This window comes from Alligator mississippiensis, chromosome 16 (genome assembly GCF_030867095.1).
Source record: "Alligator mississippiensis isolate rAllMis1 chromosome 16, rAllMis1, whole genome shotgun sequence".
Classification (NCBI taxonomy): Eukaryota; Metazoa; Chordata; order Crocodylia; family Alligatoridae; genus Alligator; species Alligator mississippiensis.
In genome coordinates this window covers 4,337,177-4,361,793 of record NC_081839.1, presented here as the reverse complement: position 1 = coordinate 4,361,793, position 24,617 = coordinate 4,337,177, and the positions used below count along the sequence as shown (strand labels likewise).

The following is a 24,617-nucleotide window of genomic DNA, read 5'->3' as shown; positions in this document are numbered from 1 at the left end:
CTGAGATCAACCTTTCTCTAATTTGTCAGCGATCCCTTATGGTCGAGGAGGATCATTCCTATGGATCAAATAAAGGGTTATAATTACAATGCAGTAGACTAAAGTGAATAAGCAACAACCCAGTACTCTTCCCCCCACCTTGAACAGGGTGAAATGGAGAACAGGACAAAGTTATGTAAGTCAAAGATCTGCTTTGGTCCCACTCTCAGAAACTAACCCCGGAGTGCAGGTGCTTTGATCTATTCATCAAAATCCAGATGAAAAATAAATGCGTGTCCAGCAGTGAGATAATCCAGACCTGAAGGCTCCCAGCCAGCCCCACCTTGTTTCAGGACATTGAACTGAACTATGTGATGGGTGGTGGGAAGGAATTCCTCTGGCCAAGCTGTTCTCTCCCAGCTGCTGGCTCGCAGAACTTGACCGGGTTTAATAGACCTGAATCCCGGCATCCTGGCCTTTGAGGGAGTTTGAATTCGAGCCTCAGCCCTGGATTTCACCTGGCTGGGACCTCGAGTATTGAGCTCTGATTACGAGTCTCGGTGTGGGTCTTTTTATTTTTAAAAGAGATTTGTTTCTTGTCTAAGATTGGGGTTCTCTGATGGACCCCATATGCAGAGTTTAAAGGGCTGGGGAAGCCAGCTCCAACAGGCCATTTCTGCTGCAGTGTGAAAGGGGAGCTGGCAGACTTCTCTGCCTCCAGCAGGGGAACAAGACAGGATGGCTCAGTGGTTAGGCCTGTGACTTGAGACCTGGGTGGCATTCTTGGTTCTGATGCACATCTAGTTAAATAAAACTTGCCTGATCTTGCAACTACTTTCCCCAAGCTAACTATTGTAGGTTAGTCAAGGCAAGTTAAAGCATCTTCTCTTTCCTTTTCTTTGCACTGTAGTGATGCTCCAAGTTGTTGCCTGCACTGAACAATCCTGGAAGAGGCAGTGGACGGCACCATAATGCAAAAGGTGAGTGATTAGAAGGCGTTAGCCTGAACTCCACGGGTTGCTGTACAAGAACACGGGTTGCTGTTTCCTTGAGGTACTACAAAATTCTCATTGGTACTTTCATTTCCTTAGAGCTCACCAGCGGCCTTTGTACATGCCATGTTTTTGCCCTTTCATGCACTGCAACTGCACGTCTCTTTGCACGAGTGGGATTTCTGGATGCTTTAAAAGTCTTTCTTGTCCATTCAAGTAAAACTCCTGGAACAAAGTTTAGTTTGGCTTGCTGGGAATTAAAGCGTCGCACCTATGGATTTGTTGCAGGCAAACACAAAGGCACTCAAAGACGTGTAATGAATGAGCCTCTTTGTCCATCAGATGGCTGCGACTTTTTTGTAGTTCGCCCCTTCGAATTGCTTTCGCTTTCGAATTGCTTCTGCTTTTTTTTTTCCTTGTGCGGTTTTCCAGCTCCTTGCAGCATGGGGCATGGAGTACGGGGTAGGGGGGCCTGAGCTAGGGGGGCAGTGCTGCACTGTCCTATTCTTCTGCGGCACCAGCTGGAGACCGGGCTTAATTCATTCAAAAACCTAGTGCATGCAAACACTGGTGCGACACTCCAAAATAACCAAGTTTAAATTTTATAAACCTGTTCAATTTAATGAGGACTAAGACTCATGGTGCATACAGATGCCTCAGGTCCCCAGAAGCTGGTGCCCATTCCCCATGATGGCCAGTGGAAACTTGGCATTGAAACACTTTTGCAGAATGCACAGCTGTACATGGTTCTGATGTTGGCTCCTCCTCTGCGTTGTATCATGTGGCTAAATGACAGAAATCTCAATCTTTCCCCTTGTATCACTCCTTGAAATATAGTAAATGTGTACAAAAGCACTAGGTAAAGGGCTCAGTGTTTCCCTGGTATGTTTGGGGGGGGTTACCAATGGATAGCACCAGAACGAATCAACTGTGTGTCATAGTCTCCATGGTGCTTACTGAATGGAGAATCTCCTTTAGTTCAAACAGCTTTTGAAGCAGGTGGAGCTGAATTCTGCCCGGGTTGCCTTTGAGAAGTTCTGTATAGACGCAGTGCAACAAAACACCTGTGCTGTCCTGTGTGACCCTGCTCTTGTCAAAGTGTTGATATTAATGCAGAAAAATACAGCTCCTAGCCAAGAGTGTGGCAGAGCTGGAAGACACTGCAGGCACAAGAGTCAGCTTTCATATTAGAACTTGTTAACTGGGTTATTTAAAGACTGAGGGGAAGAGTTGGAACAAGACGTGCTCTAGAAAATAGACCCAAGTGGTGAGCACAGCAGTTATGGAGCACTTGGAGAGCTGATAAGATGAGACAGACCAGAACGCAAGTCTGAATCAGAGGAGACGTCTTCATTCGAGGAACTCCAGAAAAACCTCAGATTCAGTGCTTCCTGGTGGGATCTCACGGGTCCGGGGCTTGGAGAAGAATGAATTCTCTGACGGAAAACAGGGGAGAGATGATGAGGCATTTGTATTGTGTCTAAGGGCCCTGGATAAATCAGGTTATATACTTAAATACTCAGTAAAATATAGTTTCTGCCCCGTAGAGCTTTCAGTCTATTGATAATCTCTCAGGGATTTTGGTATGCATGGGATACATTTCTCTCCAATGCTGCCCTAACATTTTTCACACCGTAAATATTTGAGATGCTTTGAACTGGAAGTGCCTGGCTCCTGCGTTAGCTAACGAGGGTACTGTTGTTGCAAAGTCCAGGGGAGACAGTTTCCCACAGCCTGCTGAAGTATTTCGGCTGTTCTCTGGGGCCTGCAGCTGGAGGGAAGGTGCATGGAGGTATCTTCTCTGCAGCTGGAGGGAAGATGCATGGAGGTATCTTCTCTGTAGCTGGAAAGAAGATGCATCCAGGTATCTTCTCTGCAGCTGGAAGGAAGGTGCATGCAGGTATCTTCTCTGCAGCTGGAAGGGAGGTGCATGGAGGTATCTTCTCTGCAGCTGGAAGGGAGGTGCATGGAGGTATCTTCTCTGTAGCTGGAAAGAAGATGCATGCAGGTATCTTCTCTGTAGCTGGAAAGAAGATGCATGCAGGTATCTTCTCTGCGGCTGGAAGGAAGGTGCATGGAGGTATCTTCTCTGCAGCTGGAAGGAAGGTGCATGCAGGTATCTTCTCTGCAGCTGGAAGGAAGATGAATGGAGGTATCTTCTCTGCAGCTGGAAGGAAGATGCATGGAGGTATCTTCTCTGCGGCTGGAAGGAAGATGAATGGAGGTATCTTCTCTGCGGCTGGAAGGAAGATGCATGCAGGTATCTTCTCTGCGGCTGGAAGGAAGATGAATGGAGGTATCTTCTCTGAGGCTGGAAGGAAGATGCATGCAGGTATCTTCTCTGCGGCTGGAAGGAAGATGAATGGAGGTATCTTCTCTGAGGCTGGAAGGAAGATGAATGGAGGTATCTTCTCTGCAGCTGGAAGGAAGATGAATGGAGGTATCTTCTCTGCGGCTGGAAGGAAGATGCATGCAGGTATCTTCTCTGCGGCTGGAAGGAGGATGCATGCAGGTATCTTCTCTGCGGCTGGAAGGAGGATGCATGCAGGTATCTTCTCTGAGGCTGGAAGGAAGATGAATGGAGGTATCTTCTCTGCAGCTGGAAGGAAGATGAATGGAGGCATCTTCTCTGAGGCTGGAAGGAAGATGAATGGAGGTATCTTCTCTGCAGCTGGAAGGAAGATGAATGGAGGTATCTTCTCTGCGGCTGGAAGGAAGATGAATGGAGGTATCTTCTCTGCGGCTGGAAGGAGGATGCATGCAGGTATCTTCTCTGCGGCTGGAAGGAAGATGAATGGAGGTATCTTCTCTGCGGCTGGAAGGAAGATGAATGGAGGTATCTTCTCTGAGGCTGGAAGGAAGATGAATGGAGGTATCTTCTCTGCAGCTGGAAGGAAGATGAATGGAGGTATCTTCTTTGCGGCTGGAAGGAAGATGCATGCAGGTATCTTCTCTGTGGCTGGCAGGAAGGTGCATGGAGGTATCTCCTCTGAGGCTGGAAGGAAGATGAATGGAGGTATCTTCTCTGCAGCTGGAAGGAAGATGAATGGAGGTATCTCCTCTGAGGCTGGAAGGAAGATGAATGGAGGTATCTTCTCTGAGGCTGGAAGGAAGATGAATGGAGGTATCTTCTCTGCGGCTGGAAGGAAGATGCATGCAGGTATCTTCTCTGTGGCTGGAAGGAGGATGAATGGAGGTATCTTCTCTGCAGCTGGAAGGAAGATGCATGCAGGTATCTTTTCTGCAGCTGGAAGGAAGATGCTTGCAGGTGACTGACTGTATCTGTCCCCTGATGAGCTGAAGAGCCAGGTCAAAGGTTGCCTTGATAACAGTGGCCCAAACTAAGGGGAGTGGAACCGGAGCTGAGAGGCACCCTTGGGACTCGGGGGTCAGAATTGCTTCTGCCACCTGCAGCATGGATCCTTCCACAGGTTCCCTCTGCAGAGGAACATAGTCCACCCAAGTCTGACTGTTCTAGGGGAGGCCGAAAGACAAGGCAGTCCAAACCACTCTTGGCAGGGTTAAATGTGGCAGATATTTAATGCCCCCATTCTCACATGGGGGGCATTAGAGCTTCATGCAGGGGAGGGTGTTCATGGTAGTAGTAGGACCCTTTTTCGGGGTGAGCATTGGGAGGTTGTTTGGGAAGGGTTGGATAGTGGGAGCAACTGGGGCCAGGGTGGATGCGGGGGACTGGAGTAACGGGTGCTCATCTCATCCTGAAGGAACTGGAGAATATTGAATTCCCACCCCAGGGACATGTTGCTACCACCCAAAGGGGACTGGTATAACTGGTGCTACGGTGCCCCGTGGGGCTCCTGTAAACATGTCTAGGACTACGGCAGTGGATCTCAGCCCGCTCAGCTTCCTTAGGGAATGTCCTTTTGCATTCATCACAGCCTGTCTCTTCAGTGGCTTGCAGAAAAGATGCCAGGGCCCCAGAGAAGAGCGATGTCAAAGGCTCTGGTAGTAACTCAGCATTTCTGCCTCGCCTCCATCTCCCCTCCGGCATACACACACAATGTACTGCTGCAAATGTTCCTGAGCCCACTTCATTCACAAAGTGGATGTGCCTGCATCTGCTTGCAAGCATCTGATTACATGAGGAAAGTGCCCACTGCCTGACCCCTGCGAGAATGCCAGCCCAATAGAGATAAAAGGCTTTTTAGAGGATTGATTCAATATTGTTTTTGAACTCTTTCCCAGTACCTGGGAAATGATGGTTCACTTATCAATGACAGCGCTCTGGATGCCTGGTGATCTGAGTGGGACTGCGCACTGAATAGATGCTGGCTGGGAAGACCGTGTCCAAGAGCCTGGGCCAGCCCAGCGTACCACGTAGCGTACCCAAAATGTAACTCCCCTTTGTCAGCAGATGCTGAAAGACTGTGATGCAGGGAAGGTCTGCAGCAGGATACAGCGCTCCAGGGCTGGCACGTGGGGTGGGTGGCATGGGCAACTGAGACTGATCCTAGGGCTTTTCATCTTGAAAGATGCCTGGTCCCTCCCCATCACGACCCAAAACTGGGGGCAGGAATTACATCCTGCCACCCTAGTGTGCAATGTGGTGCTCAGCTTTCTTTTCATGCCCACCCCGTCGTAGAGAGATGGACCCTGCCTCCTTTTGCCCCAAGCTGCCAGCCTCCAAACAAGCCCTTTGCGCTTTCATTCCTGCTGCCCATCACACTTGGCAGGAGCTCCATGCAAACCTACACAGAACCAGCTCCTTTTCCCTCTTCAGATGCTTCCCTAAACTTCTCCTTTGCTCTCACATCCACAGAAATTGGCTGTTGGTAGACAGCTGGTGGACAGTGGGCTTGGGACATCATGCTGATGTTCTTCTATCTGTCTTGTCTGATCCTGGGACTGCACGCTGTTTGAGATGGGAGCGGTCTTTTCATTCTGCGTTGGTGCATAGGCCCTGGTCCATGACTGGGCTCTCAGGCACTGCTGTAATATATATAATAAGTGAAAAGTAACCTTTCTTCTCTAGGTGTTGAGTCCGTTGGAGAAACTCTACTAATTCAAGTTCTGTGCTGGATTCCAGGCCTCGTGCTTCAGGGTGCAAGCTAACTGATGGGTTGGGGAGAAGCTTTCCAGGTGGCTGGGTAACTGTGCAATGCTATATTGGGGGGTCTCTGGCTATATCTCACAGTGGTGTCTTTTGGAAGCAAAGGACTGGTGCAGAAGGCTCATGAAGCTGGTAGGGCAATGCCAGCGTTACAGGGGAGAGGAGAGAGTAGGGAGAAGCCGTGCTGCTACGCAAGGGAAGGCACCGAAGTAGTAACACCTGGAAAACTGAGCCTGGGCATCTTGGACTCACCTCTTTTTGACTGAGTGCGAGGAGGTGGGGAGCTGGGGTGACTGGGAGTGTTATAAATGAGGACAAGTCTTTGAACTACCAGCCGGGTGAATTGTTTCATCCCATGCAACCTCCATTCACACTCTTCACACTGATAAAGGCTAATAGAGAAGAAAAACAATCCAAGGATGGATTTCCAGGAAAAAATGTTTGGCCAGCTATAGCTTTAATGACGTCCCAGACAAGCCAAATCTACCCCGAAAGCGGCTGGGGTTCTCTCTGGGCTGAATTGGGGTTTCTGGGAAGCAAGGAATAGTTTGTTTGGCCCTTTGGCACAAAGAAATCCACCATCGCCACGGGATGGGGAATCCGCCGTTCCCATTAGGGAGCCGTGGAAAATGCACGGCTTTTCCAAGCCTGAACTTTCTCTGACTCTCAGCCCAGTGAAGCCCGCCCATGATCCCGGCGGCAAGGGAGCTAGCCGGCGAGGAAATGGCACTTGCCTTTCGTCTCACAGAGTTCTTTTAAAGACTTGAATAAATGTTTACACAATAACGCTCCTCAGGCACCGTGCACCTGCTCTAATTAAAAGCAATTTGTTTCCTGGAGCTCTTATTATTCCTGCGGTGGGAATCCCCGCTGCTTTCGCAGAGACCGGGCGCTAACAAATCTCTGTCCAATTCTGCCAGTGCGCGCCTTCAGCTCTTCCAGCAAGAGCCCCCAAGACAGGCCCGTAAATAATCTTTAGGGCCACACTGGGACGGGCTTCTGGGGAGCTTTAGTAAAATATTTGGACTATAAACCTCCTCCAGGAGGGAGTGGAGGCTAAAAGGAAGAGCCTGGATGTCAGGAGCATTTTTTGGTTTATAACATACTCATAAAGTTTAAGAAGTATTGGTGTTCGGCCAGCAAACGTGCTAACGATTACTACGGAGAACGTCACGGAGTGGCAGATCCACCTTAAGGTCTCCTGGTAGCCCCTGTCCTGGGGGAATGAGTGCCCCACTCCCATTTGCACTTCAAGACAAGTTGATATCAGTGTTGGTTAGACTTTGCTGCAGTAGGATTAGAGCTGGAACTGTGCACATGCTCCAGGAAGCCGTACCAAAGGAGTTTGGGCACTTCCTCATCCCTCCTCTGCAGGGCCGGACACAGGTACGGGCGAATTGGGTGGCAAAAGGGGGCCTGAAAATGGGAATTTTTTTTGTCCAATTATCGTTATTATTATTATCATTATCTCTGGCGAAGGGGGGCCCGATACTAAAAGTTTGCCCGGGGCTGCCAGGAGGGTGCTGCTCCTCTGCCACGCTGCACTGACTACTTCCAGGATTGCTCGGGGCTTGGTTCATCACAACCTTGCACTTTGCACAGTCATGGATGCAAAATGTTGCCGTTCTGCTATGGTAGCGTTTTATTCGGGGATCTCAGCTCGGAATAGCAGGCAAAAATATACCGAGCCCATTGATGGAGCGCTTGGTGAAAAGCAGGGATGGTTTGTGGCCTAACTCAAGGGCTGTCTTAAGGAGACTGAAGTCTCTGCTCGTAGCGGGAGGCAGTTTAGAGCCGGGATTTCAAGAGGCATTGGGATACGGTTGCAAGAATCGGATGCGGGGAAGTTAGTCCAGCTGTTTGGAATGACACGAGGCAGCATTACTGGGGACGGGTCAGGCTCAGAGCTTGCTCCACGTAGTTTTTTATGTATGCCTTGCTGACCAAAGCCGAAGCAATTGTGATTCTAATTAAATGCACATCATCCATTGCCGTGGTCATTTCTTCAGCTCTGGTGACGGATGCCGGCAATTAAATCAACAGTGTTGCTCCTCTTTTACATTCATCCTTTCATTCTCCCTCCATTATCAGAGCCAGAGCCATGGTAATTAAGGTCATTTTTTCTTTTTCCTTTTTTTTTTTTGCTTTGGGAATCATTTAAAGCTGAACAGAGCCCGAGCTAATAGTCAAAAGGCTTTTCAACTCTGATGGGGGAAAAATGATTGAAGGCCCTCCCTTTCAGACCGAAGCCTTCTGGAGTGGCCCTCAGCAGAGACTTCCAATCTGCCTTCAAGTGGGCACGTCAGGATGAAGCTCAGCAAGTGCCTTTCTTTCTCTTAATCAAGCTCTTCATCTTATGCCTTCCGAGAAGAGTTACAGCCCATCTCAAGTCTGCCTTTTTGCTTCTGCCTAATGACCTTCAATTCAGCTCTTCGCATGGCCCCGGCACACGGCTGCATAAAGCCGCGTAGGGCAGGTGCACTGGAGTGGAGACAGGCTGATGTGAACACAACTGGTTATCACGCCTGTCTAATTTGTTTTGCTAAACCCGAGTCTCTCCGCAGCACCACATTTTTAGCTTATTAAGGATGAACCTTCAGAGGGAATTTTTGCTACGACTTCACAGAAGGTGGAAGGTTCCACTCGTTAGATCTTTTGATGGGGGAAAAAAAGGGACGACAATGAGGCCTGATCATTCAAAGAGGTGTGTTAAGTGTGGCACTTCAATCGTGGCAATTCAAAGCATGTCAATAGTTCAGTTTGAACAAGACCCCTAACTGCTAAAGGTGTGCCGGGTTGGTGACGCACTGCATTAGCCTACGTAGCCACAAAAATATTCTGCTGAAGAATGGCAATGTAGATGTTAAGCTCCTTGATTATAGAGGTGTAGCAGTGTGGCTGGGCACCTGGGGCACCGGGGCAGTGGCGACTTCTGGTTACCACCAAAATAGCAATCCTGGTTATACCACTGCCTGGTTAACTGGCATCCTGGTAGCTAGTCAGGGCAGGTGGGTTGAGTCTGCCTATCTGTGAACTATGTAGACAGGCAGAGATAGGAGGAGGGGGTAGAGATCACAGCACCGAGCCTGGTGCCTCTGGCTATACGCACCCACTGTGGGTTTGTCTCATTGATAATGGCAGAGCTCAAATGACTTTTCTACCTCTGCAGCCCCATTTAAATCAATGGGAAGGTGTCAGGGATGATTTGGAAGGTGGGTCCTAGACCAGAACGTGAGTCAGGGGAGGAATAGGAGAAAGTGATAAAGAAATGGATGTACTGGGTGCATTTACATGTGCGCTTTAATGCGTGTTGGCCTATTTTAATGTGCATTAAAGTGTCACAAGAAAACCGTGCACGTTTGCTAATGCACATTAAAATAGGCTAATGCGCCTTTTTCTAATGCCTCACAATGGCGGTACTAAATTTAACGTGCATTAGTAAAAGCGCATTCATGAACGTGTAGACATGCCCACCGAGAGCCAAGTAAGTGGAGTATGTCTGACAGGTCACTACTTCTTTGTGCCTCTTTATTCCCATTCCTGTAGGATGGGGGTAAGGATACTTGCTGCTTTGGGTGCTCTCGCTGGACAGTGCCTCTTAGTTTTACCCTAAAAAAGCCAAGCATAATTCATATTCATAATAGTTTATTTATTCTTGTTTGTTCGTTTGAGGAAGACGATCCGACGGACAACTTGTAAGTCGCTCATAAAACCGAGCTGGTCTCTGACTTATTTTCATTTCCCCCAATGTAGCAAATCTTTACATTTCACAGGCTGATAGCTGAATGCTCATTCTACCAAATTAAAATTCATGCTAAAAGTTCCCCAGCAAAATCAGTCTGGATTAGGAAGTACTTTGAGAAGCAGAGGAGCTGGTGCCTTCGAGCTTGACAACTGATATCTCATGCCCGTGCTGCTTATGCTATTCTGATAGCCAGGTTGGGTTGGGTTGGGTTTAACGTTCATTGACCTCATCTGGACGTTGCTTGCCTGCAGGAGACCTGGATTTGCTCTACTGTCCAAGAGAGGCAGAACAAAGGATGTGCATTTGGTGTTCGGTTGGTCTCAGTCTTCTTTCCCTGCTCCTCCATTTCTGGGTGTGTTTCTGAACCCACGCTGAGCTAAAGGCTTGCCAGTAAATTTTGACTGGAGCTGGAGTTGAGAAGGTGCCGGGGCGGGGAAATAAAGGAAGAGGAAGCCAAGAAGGTAGGGTCACCTCATTTTGGTGATATTAGTTGGAGATGAGTTTGACCTTCCCAGGAGCAGATCAGTTACTCTGTGTTGTATCCCCCTTCCTCATTACTGTGGTCATCCTCCTCCTCCTCTCTGTGTCCCTCTGTGTCCAAGTCAGGGGTCTCAGCTGTCAAAATCACCCGTTGCATACAGAATGGGCATGTCTTATTCCTGACTTGGATGGAGTGCCATAGGTCTATGCATTTGCTGTGATAGCCATGGGAGCAGGACAGGATCTTCAGTAGGTCTCCTTTCTTGTATGGCTCCAGGCAGATGGCACACTCTGTGTATGTGACTCCTCTGTTAAACCTGTTAGTGGACAAGTCCTTCCGCTGCTCCTCATTCAGCTGCTTTCTCCTTGTCCTCCAATTCTGGTACCTCCTCATGTATTTCACAGTGATCAAGATGCCCGTCATTATGGTGAGCAGGATGGTAGCTGCCCTGCAGAGAGGCGGTATTTGGCTATGGGAGCAGCGTCCCAGAAACTGTATCCGACACCTGCAAGCACGTGGGCAGTTCCCAGGAGCATCCATCCAGGCGAAGTGATGATATTCAGGGACCAAGATGATATGAGCTCCTTTGCCGGAGTGGCAGATCTTGCTCAGGAGCTTGGAAGTTGTTCCTCCAGTGAAGACAGACGGTGTCTCAATCTGCTGCCTGATCTCTTCAGTGTCAGTCACCATATCCGCAAAGGCTTGTGAGTTCACACTGTACACGACGGCAGCTCGATACCCAGCTTGTTGAGCGTGCAAAACCTTGGCCCTAAAAGTGCAGTTGGGCCTGCGGATAAGTATGATGACGTTCCTGGAAGAATAGCTGGATGTTGCTGGGCTTTCTATAGGATGACATGCATTTGCAGGCATTGCCTTGATCAGATAACCTATCATCCCTCTTCTTGGGAGTGGAGGTCCAAAGAGTGCAGGGAGAGCCATAAAATCTTGGCTGGTGGAGCTGCGGTTGTAAACAGCATGGAGAAAGGTTTCTCCATCGGGTACCTGTCGAAACAAGAGGAATAGAGCGACCGGGTGGATAGGGCACCACATGCTGATTAGCGGTGGAGACTTCTCGGTGCAACCGCTGGCTTGGGTCTTGTCTAGAAGGAAGTTCTGGTTTTAGGGGCCTTGGTTGGTACCAGCCAAATAAAGGTGACTACTGGATCTTCCATGAGTCGGAGCAGACCGGAGATTTTCCAGGCAGTGACAGCAGAGGGACTTTGCAGGTGTGTAGACTGTGCTGACTTATTCCTGAAGCCCTTGACTACCTGACTGCAGTTTCCTTTGATGGATGGCCTGATCTGTTTGGACCCAGCCGATCCTCAGCTTCTGCTTCCAGCGGCCAGGTCAGAAATTGTGACCTCATCGGTCCTTGTGACCTCGTTGCCTTGCTGTACGCTCCTTCGCCTCGGCTTTCTGGAGATACCTCCATTGTTGTCATCGCACACCTCCCTCCCCATCTCTGCTCTCTTCTCTTTCGCTTTCTCCTTGTCTGTGAACCACTCATAATTTCCCACTTTCTCATTTTTTTTTGATAGATTGCCATTAATTTCTAGTAGGAACCTGATACAGAGAAAGTATCCTGATCCGCTCATGAGTGGAGATCCTAGCTCGTCTCGTGTTGAAGGAAGCCGGAGGGAATTACCAGCTCTGTTTCCGTAGAATCGGGGGGCTCAGAAAGACTGTGCTTCTTCTCTTTTCAAACTGTGGGACTTCTTGTTCCCAAGGTACATCATACTCAGCAGTGAGATGCAATTATGCATTTGCTGCAGATGTATCTACAGGCCGTACTAGAGCTGTCCATGTGTATTATGGGAGATAGTCCTTGCCTCAAAAAACCTGACAATCTAGGTAAATGAGAATGGGAGGGTAAATGGGCACAGAAAAGCGAAGTGACTTGTCTGGTTTCATGTAGCATGCTAAAGGTGGAGTTGGAGGTATAATCTGGCGGGTTTCCCAAGTCCACATCCATTGCTTTGCTTGCTGGACAATCCTTGTAGCTCCATACAGCAAGCAGTGCTCTCTGGCCCAGCCTTAACCTGCAGGAGTTTGCATCTGCGACCTGCAGAAGATGTGTTGTTACAGTAGATTGTCTCTGAGGAACTGAACACTGCTTCCGTCCCATTCAGGAGAGTTCTGGGTCCAATACACTCACATGCATTGAAGCAATACTGTTCTCACTTTACATCCCTTACATTATTGCTTGTGCGTGCAGCCAGTGTAAGCTTTCGGACCTGACAGCGGGGCTACATAGAATCATAGAAATCATAGAAAATGAGGGTTGAAGGGAGCTCAGGAGATCACATCTAGTCCAACTCCCTGCTCAAAGCAGGACCAGCTCCAGCTACATCATCCCAGCCATAGCTTTGTCTAGCTGGGTCTTCAAACCCCCCAAGGATGGAGAGTCTACCACCTCTCCAGGGAGCCTGCTCCAGTGTTTTACTACCCTCCTAGTGAGAAAATTCTTCCTAATATCTAACCTAACCTTCCCTTGCTGCAACTTGAGCCCATTGCTCCTTCTGTCATCTGCCGCCACTGAGAACAGTCCAGCTCTGTCCTCTTTCGAGCCCCCCTGCAGGCTGCTATTCAATCCCCTCTCAGTCTCCTCTGCTCTGGACTAAATAAACCCAGTCTTTCCTCATTAGTGTTCCTCAGGGTTTGAATTACACTTTGATTTTCTTTTTTGGAGGGGGAGGCTGCAAAAAAAATTAAATTAGTTCATTGATTAACAAGTCCACCTAAGTGAAGGAGCAAGCCAGTCAGAGACACCCCCCTCCAATTATGATTTTCAAATCTTACAGGGGGACCTCTTGTCTCTTATGGGGGGGCTCACCCCCCCCCCCCAAGCTCCCCCTTAATTAGGTTTTTCTACCTAACCAGGCAAGGAAGAAGCTCATACAGAATTGAATGTCAAGAGGCTGGGGAATGAATTTTCAAGTGTCCCAAATATACTCCTCTCAAAGACACATGGTATTGCCATTCGACTTTTATTGGACCAGCCAGCAATATGACTAGTCCTAGCAGTATATTGGGTTTTGGACCTGGGAAAAAAGCACTGCAAGTGAGGGTCTTTCCCAGCATGCTTTAGAACCAAGTCTACACTGGTGGTGAGCACGAAATCCCTTCTTTCTCAAGGACTGGCTTTATGAACAGAGATGCGTACCGTTAGAAAATAATGTGTTGATCCAGTCCTCTTGGAAGTAGCTTGAAATGTCTGAAATTTGCTGCTTGCTCAGGGCACCCCTGCAAACAGGGCTGGAATACCAGGATATTTGTTCTCAGCATGTATTTGTGGCTCCAATGTATTGAGGAGCAAAGTTGCAAAGTTGCACAGCTAGGGCCCAAGGTCAGGGGGTGATTCCAGGGGGAAAGACAGTGAATAAAATTGATTACAATTGAATAGCCATATCCTGCTTCCTGGTACCCTAGATAACAGTGTAGTTTCAGTGGAGTTATTCTGGGTTTATACCTGTGTAAATAAGAGCTGGATTCAATCCATAGACTGGACCCTACCTTTGAGCCATTCACCTCCACTAACACTGTTGCCAGCTATGAGCTTAAGCTCTGTAGCTTGATAGAAAGCGACATCTAAATAGTGGCTCTGAGCTCATGTGCTCCTAGCAGAGGATTTTTGTGAACCAAACTATTTTTGTTTTAAAGCACTGATCCCATTTCCTTGTTCTTAAGCAGCTTCAATCCATCTTACTGCATTACAGAAACAGTGTTGATTGTTCTACTGTATTGAATAATAACAATTTGTACTTTAAAGATTACCCAAGAGAACTATATTCATGGCTTAGCTGTACCACACTTTCCCGAGTGCAGAGAGACCTTGGGGTAACTTGATTTGTTATAGTGCATAAAAACTTTTCTTGGCGGTGGGGATGATGCCAAGAAGCAGGAGTGGACCAAAAGGATGGGAATTTGAAAAAGAGGAGAGAAAGAGTGTAGATTGGCTAAAGGTAAAAAGACTTGGCTCTGGAAATTCAGGAACAGGGTGGCGGGGAGGGGGGGAGGGAGATGTCCCTGGAAAAAGGAAAGGGTTTAAGAAATGGAGATTTTAAGGAATGGGGAGAAGGAGGAGAGAGAAACAAGCCCTGGGGGCATTTAGGGGCAAGGGGAAATGCCAGCTGCATCTCTCAGGGTACCCTAATGCCAATGCTTCCTCTCTTCCTACCTCTAATTCTCCTGGCAAAATTAGTTTTTAGTAAAACAGAATAATATTTTTGGGCCCAGCAGTGCCTGTTCCAGCCTTCAGTCCTAACAGAGAGCCTCGGCACATGCTTTCCAAAGGTAAAGCTGAGGGTGGCTACGCTGGGCCCTAAGATAATCTTTCATTCCTTCAAAGCATACAGGGCCGGGGTTGTCTCCCCGATCCATCTAAGCAACGGTGAAATTTCATTAAGAAAGAACAATCACAGGTTCCAATGTCCCATTTTGGTATTTCTGGAATGAAAAGTGTGATTTTTCTTGGTTCATTTTATATGCCTGGTGTTAGAAACTTGCAGTATCAGAAAGACAGGGTTGGAATCAATACATTGCGAACACTTCGAAGTGAACTGCTTTGACCCGACGTCATATCTTAATTGTGTTTTGCAAAAAACAAACCAACCCCCAAACTTTACATTTTTCCTTTCTTCTCCACGTGAAAAAAGGAGCAATTCTGAAATCCTACTTTTCTTCTCCGAGGGGGTGGACTATCCGTTTTCCAAGTAGCCAGTGAGAGGAAATGGTGCAAAAAGGCATCCTTCCAGAAGGGATGAGTAGAAAAGACAGCCATGATTCTGTTTTCCGTTTGATTTGCAAGACGACAAAACCTGTTGTTCTGCTTCCCGTTGCAATTACCGGCAAAGTAGGATGTTCTGGACTCGAGCAGCAAAACCCAGCTTGCGCTATGGTGGAAGGGGGGTGCAGACGCACCGCTTTCTATCTGACAACACGGACTGAGTAGCAGAGATGCTGGTTCTGTGGCCCAAGCTAATTGTATTCTCCTTCCTCTCCGAGATGGATATTGGAGATCAAAGGTAAAATTTTATGCTGGTGCAATTCCATTGATGTCAATAGAGTTCTGCCTGCAGGGAATTTGGCTCATTCCCTTTAATTACAGTAGATATTAAACTTCACTCTTCAAGCCTGAAATTCACCCCTATACTTTAGCCAGCACGAGACCTATATTTCATTTAAGTCCCACTTAAACCTTCAAAGTGGTGTTTTAAGTATTGCCTAGGCCTAGTGCTGACTCTTAGCACAGGGTGATTTCACCCTCCCTGGAAGGTTGCACTTGGGTAGCTGATTAGTCCAGGTGTAGCCTTAATTGCTCCCAGTGATGTACAGTGCTGATACTTTGCTGGTTGTGGAAGTGTAATAGTTCTCCTCACCGGGTCAGCGGCTGTTTCACGCTGGGTCACAGTCTGGTAAAACTCCTAGCAATGTAATACAATCTGCAACCAAAAAAAACCCTGCAATAAAACTACGCGTAGGAAACTACAAAGAGCTCTCTGACAAATGAGATCTATAAGTCATTCTTCGGTTCTGCGCCGGGATCTGGTTATTGCTTAATAGAGTGTGGGCAGCGAAGCTCGGTTTACGGGAGCAGGGAGGATGGGAAAGGCAGGAGGAGGCGTCTCTGATAGCCCATTAAAAAAAAAAGTGGGGGAGCATTTTGGGGAACTGCTCTAAGCAGATGCTCCTCGCGTAGCAGAATGATTGATGGAGCATAACTGAGACGGTGGCCCTGGCTGTCCCTTACGCACCTGTGCAGGCGTGCAGCTCCACGTACCTCTAACACTTCTCTTGATTGGCCTGATCTGACAGCATGCCTGCAAAATCTTGCTCTCCAGTCACAGGCTTCTGATCAGTCCCCATCTATATCTTGCTTCCTTAATTGAACCCTTTTAACTAAAGTGTTTCTGCTGGGTTCCCTTTCAACTGCTCCTCCTGTTTTGGACTCCTCTAGCTGCGCTTCTCATTAGAGACTTGGAGACTTCTGAAAGAGTCGTCTCCCTCTCTTTCCTGTCCCTGATCACACAGACATCTCCATGCAGTTCTTCTATGCTGGGCCCGTGTCTAAAGCACGGCGTAGTTTTTTGGTACAAGAGATGTTAGCAGTTAGTTATGTGTGGAGGAAACAGTGGTCTTTACCTTCTGCTTAGTTTGGCGCTCAGTTTTGATGGTGAGATGGAGACCTTTCCCTGACAATTCCTTTGCTCTTTCATTTAGCCCTGTGGCTTGCAGATGATTAAATACGTTTCCATTACATCTCAATTGCACCAAGACAGCAGACGGCAAGGGCCACCGGATGGTATTTCCGCAGCTGCTGCCTCTTATAAGCCTTTTGCCATCCTAGGCAACTTGCCCCTCCTTTTCCAAACCTCATCTAACTATGCTTTTCCCAGCTCTGCTCCCAATCCACAATCACCGGGCAAACCAGAACATTTGCAGAACTGTTTCACTGAGACACAGCCCAGATTTCCAGGAGTATAAATCTGCCTAGCTCCATCCGAGTGGTTGGAGTTGCGCTCATTCACCCCACCTTGGGACCTAGCCCATCAGGCGTGCGCCCTGATGTCACAGCTCTGCGGCTTTGTCCTAAAGAGGGGTTGCAGCAAACACAGCAATGGGGTAGAGGTTAATGATAATCGTGCGAAGCACATCCCACTCCAGCAAAGCCTAACATTACTGCTTGGTGTAACCTGGTAGATCTGACAGCTTTGAGTCAGACCATGCTATCTATGGCCAAGGTCTCAGACTTCCTGGCAGTAACTTTTGATAGCACCGAACACAGTAAAGAACCAGTCTTTTTCTCTCATTTGGATCCTCCATCTCTTCCTTTTTTCCCAAGCAGTGCTTTGAGGATGTGTAGGGTTGAGCCATGGTGCGAGACAATAGAAAAATAGATGCATTTTAATAAAAGTCTGTCTGGCTAGACTATATGCTTCCCTGATGATGGGGGAAAAAAACATAGATTCAGAGATATTAAAGCTACTGTGATCACCTAGTCTGACCTCACGGATAGCACAGGCTGGAAAATGTCATGCTGCATCAAGCTCAGTCACGTTATAGCTGGCTTGGAGCATATCTTTTGAAGTTATTATCTAGAACAGGACTTCCCAACTTCTTCGTGGCCGGGGGCCGCACACCCCAGAGGCCACACCACCGTTCACCTCCACGACTGCAAGCTCCACCAGCACCGTGTGGGTGGGTGGCTCCAGCCCGCAGTGCTGCACCAAGTGCCCAGGTGGGCCTTTCCCCTCCACCTCCCCTACTGCTGCACTGTGCGGGTAGGTGGGCAGGTGGCCATCCCCTCCTTCCCGTGCCCCACAACCCCGCCGTGGCTGCGGGCTCCCTCTTTGTCCTGGACTGCAGGCTGTGCTGCCCTGCCTCCTGGACAGAGAAGGGTGGGGGAGAGCCTGCAAAACCTGGCTGCAACATCAGCAGGACTACGAGGGGAGCAGCAGCCGGGGGGGTGCCCAGGGGCACAGCTTAAGTTTTCTCCACACCCAGACCACCAGTGAGATGACCCTGATCTAGGAAACCATCGTATCTGGGATTGTTTGGAGGTCTTGTTCAATCACTACATGTAAGACACCTGCCAAGGGAGGTAGTGCTGTGTTTCCATCTGACATGTCATCAGCATGCAGATAGTGCTAGGCTCGCCATCCCTTTCCCTTCCGCCCTCGGATATATTTATACTTTTCCCAGACCTGAATGACATTATGCATCACCTGGTTTAAGTGATCAGACACTGGTTTAAACCAGACGTTCAGTGCACGTAAACCAGCTTGGAAATGGCTGAAACCGGTTTGAGATAAACCTGGCTGAATGCAGTATCAGACTGAGCTGATTTGGCTCAAACCAGTTTATGCAATGTCTGTCCCGGAGCCAACTGAAACCAGAGCAAAAGCCAACAGGCAGAAAGAAACCTCTGGAGGATTTTGGCACCGGCCCCCACTCTGTTTTGGTGCAGGATTACTCCTGTCAATGAGGATCAGAAATTCATAGTTGGTTTTTAGACCCTTAGCTGCTCGTGGAAGCTCGGGCATCAATGGAGCTTCCCATAGCTATGTGGATACTAGGTGCTCTGCAACAAATGGGTCTGAGCTCTTGAGCTGTTGCAAATGGCCAACCTAGGGGACCGTGCGGTTCAGTGGGGTAGGAATCAGGAGATGTAGGGCCTCTTTCCAGCTCTGCTACTGATCTGCTGCATGACCCTGAGCAAGTCACTTCATCTTGGGAATGTCTCTTTGGCCTGAGAGCCTGGCAAAGCAGGGAAGGGCTCTACTCCTGTGCATACGGGGCCTGGCACCAGGGACTGGGCCATCTGGTCACCATTGTTTCATAATTCCTATGAATATAGCTCACTTTAGATAGTCCTTCCAGACCAACACAATAGAAAAGGTGATGGATGTGGGCCAGACATTCCTCACTAACACCAAATGCACTCAGCTTCCCCAGCCTAAGAAGTGTTACGTTGGCTACGTCCATTTTACGCCTTTTATTGTGACGAGGGAGAGAAGGAAGCCAAAACGGATTTGAGCTGAGCGCTTCCCCTTAAAGACCAGCTGGAGCCGGTGATGGGAGAGAAGTTGAGGGAAGTTTGGCTTGGGCTGATGTGGGCCAAAAGGCTGCTCACGTGACTCAGTGAGCGTTGTTGTCCGGCTCAGCGTACCACTCCTCCTCGTCTGCATCTTGGTCATCTCCAGGATGTCTCTCAACATACTCCTCTTCATGCCTCTCTTCTGTTCCCCCACCCTCGTTGTTGGGCTCTTCTTCCTCATGGTTGCCCTCCTCCTCCCTCGCCTGCTCCTGTGGGCCTCTCCCTCTGTCCAGGTGGATATACTGAGCTTCAATAGTCACTTGCTGTTTGCAAAAGGGGCAAGATTTATTCCTGGGCTGGGTGTGAAGCCATGTGTCTATGCACGCACAATGGTAGGCGTGAGAACAAGGGAGGATCTTCAGGTGGTCTCCTTCTTCATACTCGGCCATGCAGATCACACATGTCTCGTACCTGTCTCCCCTTTTGAATGTGTGCGTTGTTATCTTCTGGGCTTTCTTGTACCATCTTGCACACACCACAAGTGGTATAGTGCAAATGAGCACGTTGATCATGAACCCAAACTCCTGGATGACATAAGAAGTGATATGGTGTGACAGATAGCTAAACAGGACTGGCCAGAACTGTCTAAAGCTTTCCAAGAGCTTATCTCTATTTTGGCAAGAATTAAGACGGGGTTTGGACGCCACAAGGGTGACATGAGTCCCTTTCTCGTAACGCAAAGCCCTTCTCAGATAGAGGTAGGCCGACTGTCCTACGAAGACAGAAGGTATTACAACCTGCTGTTGGATTTCTTTATCATCAGTCAGCATATTCACCAGCTCTTCCGAATTCACATTGTGCACAACGGCAGCATGGTACCCAGCTTGCTGGGCATGAAGGACCTTCACCCCAAAGGGGCACTCAGCCCTACGGATGAGCGCAATGAAAGTCTCAGAGGAGTTGCTGGACGGGGGTGGACTTTCTATGGGGTCACATCCATCAGGCGGCGTCACCTCGGTTAAATATCCCATCAGCTCTTCTGTTGGCAGAGGCATCCCGAAGCACGCAGGCAGCGCATTAAAACCTACGCAGGTAGAGTTGTGGTTGTAAATCACGTGACACGAGGCTTCTGTAAAAGCAGTTTCATAAATCAAGAATGTGGTGACCACGCAGAAAGGAAGATGGAGCGGCGGCCTCATGCTGACCGCTGCTGGATGTCTCGGCATATACCGGCTGGCTTGGTCAACAGGATTGCTAGTGGCTATGGAAGACCTTAGGAAGCAATCAGAAACTTAGCCCATCAGAGTAGTATTAACATGACATTCCTGGAGCCGTCTCAGCGGACAGTGGCGGCAGCAGGTAGGTAAGTATTCCCCACCTCTTCTCTTGAAGATGCTGCTACCAGCTTGCTCCTTATTCACCATGCTGGCCTTGGGGCTCCCAAGGTTTCACCTCTGTTTCTCACTAGTTGTATCCAGCTGCTAAGCAACCTTTCCTAACCATCAGCTCGAGTCTTTGTGACATCACCCAACGACAGCTATATTTGCCGGGGACTGGTTCACTGCAACATTACTGCCAATCTGCAGTGCACTTTTTCCCCACCCTCCGTGTTTCTTTGTCATTTCTCCATCCCTCCGGGTCCTGCCCCAGGCTGCTTGGGTTCAGCTCTGCCTCACTCCACCCTCCGATAGGATGCTTGCATCTCCTGCTGCAATCAAGGGGAGTTACTCATCTCCTGCAGCGAGATAAAAATGCCCCTTCTCTTGAGAATCCTTCCATTGCAAACTCAAGTCCTTCTGATCAGACATGATTCCTGGAAAACATTGCATAGTAGGAATGATCTTTAGGATCATCCTCCCACCTAGGCAGGGAAGTGCCAGCTCAGGTTGGCTGCTTTTTTTTAAAAACAATGTTTTTCTATTTATAAGTGTGGTATTTCTGATGTCACAGCACCCAGAGTTGCTCAGATTACAGCATTTTGTAATTTGCAATAGACATTTAATACTCAAATAAATCACGGTGCAATTTATAAACAGAAGGATTGGAAGTTGCACCCATCCATGTGCACAGGGCGAGGCCAGCATGGTGCTATTGGCCATATTTTCAAGAGAATGCAGATGCCATTTAAGGCCAACTTAAATAGTTAGAAAAATTCCCCTTTGCAAGCTTTTGGGCACCAACACCCTCCGTCAGGCTGAGGAAGCGTTTGCAGATGATCTGTGCTCTTTGTGCACGGGGTGGGAAAGCAGCCAACACCCAGTACGTATGCAAGAAAGCCAGTCGGTTCAAATGTGAATAGGTACTAGGCGCTGGCTGCTTTACCGCTCCACCCAGGAAGAGCACAGACCATCTGCAGATGCTTCCTCAGTCTGATGAAGGGTGTTTGCACCCAAAAGCTTACTAAGAAGAATTTTCCAACTATTGGAGTTGGTCTAATAAAAGATATCGGATTTACCCAGAGAACCTTGTCTGCCCATGTCCTTAGATCCACACGACTACAACCTACACCCCTGACTCCATCTAAGGCACCTATGGAAGTGGCCAGATTCTCAAAAGAGTTCAGTGCATTGGGGTCATATTGGGCTGAGCACGTTCAAAATCCTGGTGGTGTAACAGTGGGTGGTGGAGTTCAAAAGATCTAGCCTCCTGTTGCCAGTTTTCATGATTTTCTTGGAAATCTTAGGATTTCTCTGAACTTTAGCTTAAAGTTTAAACTCCAGCTTCTGGAGACCAATGATTAATGGCAAACCTTGGCTCTTGTGAAAAGAAGGGGAAAGTACGTTTCTAGCCCTTGTGCTTGCACAGGAAAGCTTGAAAATTTGAGCTGATCATGCTCTGTAAGCTTGGATGCCAGAAGGAGCTTACAAAGGCCCCGTGATCCCTTATTCAGAAAAATCTCATGATTAGGAAGAAAGTTTCATGATTTTAGCATCCGAACGCATGAATTTTGAAGGATCGGGGCAGGTGGCACTGCCCGCCCAGTTGAGAGCGCTGGGCGCTTTAAACTCCAGCTTTGAATATGTGACTGTACATCTGGATTATCAGAGGTCCTGAGTCTGCAGTTGCTTCTGATTTCAACAGGGAGTGTTGTGCTGAGCCTCTCCCACGCTCAGTCCCTAAAACCCGACCCTTGACTAGGCAACCCCTTGTTTAATGAATTATTCACCTTAAAGTACCCTCAAGGTTTTACAGTACAGTTTTGTTGGACTGGTAGTTCAAGACTCAATGCTAGGCAGCTGATTGCTTCTACCCCATGGGCTCTGCTTAAGACCAATTTCACTGCATATATTTTCCTCCCGGAAAAAAGTGGTGCAATGTCAGTGGACAGTGTGCGCGTGCGTGGGTGTGCGTGCCAGAGACTTCCAGCAGATGTGATTTCAAATCGGTTTTATTTCCCTTGTCTAAAAAGTTTTACACTTTCAGTGAGACAGTCTGAGGCTGTGAAAAAGCAGTCAATACTTCTAGTGCAAGAGGTGAAACGGAAAAGGCAGGCTCGCTTGGCTTTGGGCACAACTGTGTAGGTCTCGCTTGTGTTTTGATCTCAGCCGTCCTCGTCCTGTCTTCATTGCCTTTGACGTCTTGTTCCTCGTTGTTCTCAGCTCCCATCGCTGCTTCCAAGTCAAATCCCTACGTTATAAGTCACCAGCTGTTTGCATATTGGACAGGTCTTATTTTGCCGCTGGGTGCGAAGCCACGTGTCAATGCACGTGCCGTGATAGGCGTGAGAACAAGGGAGGATCTTCATCCGGTCTCCTTCCTCGTACTCTGCCATGCAGATCACACACACATCATACTTCTCTCCACTTTTGAACCGATGCACTTTTATCTCCCGGCTCTGTCTACACCATCTCACGCATCCCACGATGACCAGGGTGCTGATGATCACACCAAGCACCAGGCAAAACTCCCGGAGGAAAAGCAAGAGCGTGTGTTTGGAGCAATAGCCAAATTGGAGGTCCCAGTAGTACTGAGCAGTGTCCCAGATGGAGAACCTGTTATTGTCCCAGCAGGGATTTCGATAATATTCAGGTACCACCAGCGTGACACGAGCAACTTTTTCTGAACCCAGAACGCTTCTGAGCAGCTTGGCGGCTGATTCCCCAGTAAAGACAGAAGGGATCCCAATCTGCCGCCGGATTTCTTCAACATTAGTTACCATAGTCACCAGCTTCTCCGAGTTCACGTTGTGTATGATAGCAGCTCGATAGCCGGCTTTCTGAGCATGAAGGATCTTAACACCGAAGGGGCAGTCGTAGCGACGGATGAGCGCAATGAAGGCCCTGGAGGAGTTGGCGGATGTTGGCGGGCCCCCGATAGGGTGGCACGCATTTGCAGGCACTGCCTCCATCAGGTAGCCCCTGAGTCCCTCTCTTGGCAGCGGCGACCCGAGGCATGCAGAGAGCGCGCCGAAGTCTTTGCAGGTGGAGTTGTAGCGGTAGACCACGTACACGAAGATTTCCGCCACGGCCGTGTCTACGAGCAGGAGGAGAGCGACCACGGAGAGAGGAGTCCTTTGCAGAAGCCTCATTGTGAGAGCAAGGGGGGGATTTCTCTAGGTAGGTCCTATCTAACCAGAAGACTTGGCTTGAGAGGAATCAATGGGGAACAACTGGAGCAGGAGACTCAATTCATCCCTTCCAGGCAGTACCAGTGGGACTGGATGGGATGTTGCATCCCAGTCCCTTTCTTTAGAGGTATTCTCAGCTGCCTCTTTCACTACATGCTCCAGTCTGATGGTTCCCAGGTTTCTCACTACCTTCGTGCAGTCGCCCAGGTCTTTGTGACATCACTCACTGATTACATTTAAGACCAACTCAGTTCTTCTTAGCAAGCTTTCGGGCCCAAAAGCGTGCCATCCCCAGGATGCGATCCCAGAGCTTGTAGGAGAGAGGGAGGGAGGAAAGGAAGGAAGAGACGAGCAGGACCTTTGGAAGTGGAGGAAGAAAAGAACCAGTGAGAGGGGAAGAATGGACTGGTCAGCTCAGAAACCAGTAGCAGGTCTGCAATCCTTAGCTCTGGACCAGTGGTTTTCCACCTTTATTCATTCGCAGACCCCCTAAAAAATGTTGAATGGCGGTGCAGACCCCTTTGAATTGTAAGTGTGGGTATTTACATACTTTTGATTGATCGTAGTCATCTTTTGTGGGCCCCTTAGACATAGTCTGTGGACCCCCAGGGGTCCGTGGAGCACAGGTTGAAAACCGCTGCTCTAGAAAATGTCAGGAAGTAGCCAGAATCGGGACTTGCTCCAAGGCAAGAGAGAGAGATGGTCAAGTCCGAAGGCACGGCAGTGAGCATGCAGACACCCAGATCTCCTTGCGTGAGCTTTCCAAGGACTAGGTAGGCCTCCAGACCCATGCAGTTTATTCCCAAATGTGACAGTCCCTTCATATTTTCTATGAACTTCGCAATTTTGTGAATCTTCTGACAAGTTGTTACCACGGCTGGGGCGCCAATGCCAACATTGTCGATGTGTATTAGTGTCATCATATGTTAATGCACGTTGAGGCTTCGGTCCATGTCAGGGACCTCTTGGTGCTGGAGGCTTATGCAGGCAACCATTAGAGTAAGAGACCGTTTTGAACAGCTACCAGTCGGGCTCTCTAATGCGTCTGTGAGCAGATCTTCAAGGGACTTCGAACCTGGAGTGACAGCCAAGGCAGAGGGGTCTGGAAAGATCGGGGCAGACGCATCCCTACTATAATCCTGCAGCCAAGGAGAAAAATACACAGCACAGACAGTCATCCGTCAGATGCAACCATCACATTTGAAGGAGTTCAGTTTTACTTTGGTTTCCTTAGTATGGTCCTACA

At 48.6% G+C, this 24,617-nt stretch overlaps 2 protein-coding genes and 1 long non-coding RNA gene across 3 annotated transcripts in view; 1 reads left to right on the top strand and 2 right to left on the bottom strand.

Annotated features, from left to right (window-relative positions):
• Nucleotides 1-894: 894 nt before the first annotated feature.
• LOC132246543 (uncharacterized) overlaps nt 895-24,617 on the top strand; it is a 251,315-nt gene continuing 227,592 nt past the window's right edge. Inside the window, exon 1 of the long non-coding RNA XR_009457880.1 lies at nt 895-959. This is a non-coding gene — a long non-coding RNA (uncharacterized LOC132246543). The remainder of the gene's footprint in view (nt 960-24,617) is intronic.
• On the bottom strand, nt 18,766-20,255 carry LOC102569142 (E3 ubiquitin-protein ligase RNF167). The gene has a single exon (XM_014604887.3). The coding sequence runs from the start codon at nt 20,028-20,030 to the stop codon at nt 18,906-18,908; it is 1,125 nt and encodes a 374-aa protein (XP_014460373.3). The 5' UTR covers nt 20,031-20,255; the 3' UTR covers nt 18,766-18,905.
• Nucleotides 22,249-23,533, bottom strand: ZNRF4 (zinc and ring finger 4). The gene has a single exon (XM_019484061.2). It carries the CDS (start codon nt 23,330-23,332, stop codon nt 22,424-22,426), a length of 909 nt encoding a protein of 302 aa, XP_019339606.2. The 5' UTR covers nt 23,333-23,533; the 3' UTR covers nt 22,249-22,423.

What these genes read in the sequence shown, in the direction of transcription:
- LOC102569142 (XM_014604887.3), bottom strand. Translation starts at nt 20,030, where the DNA reads ATGCCGAGACATCCAGCAGCGGTCAGCATGAGGCCGCCGCTCCATCTT.
- ZNRF4 (XM_019484061.2), bottom strand. Translation starts at nt 23,332, where the DNA reads ATGAGGCTTCTGCAAAGGACTCCTCTCTCCGTGGTCGCTCTCCTCCTG.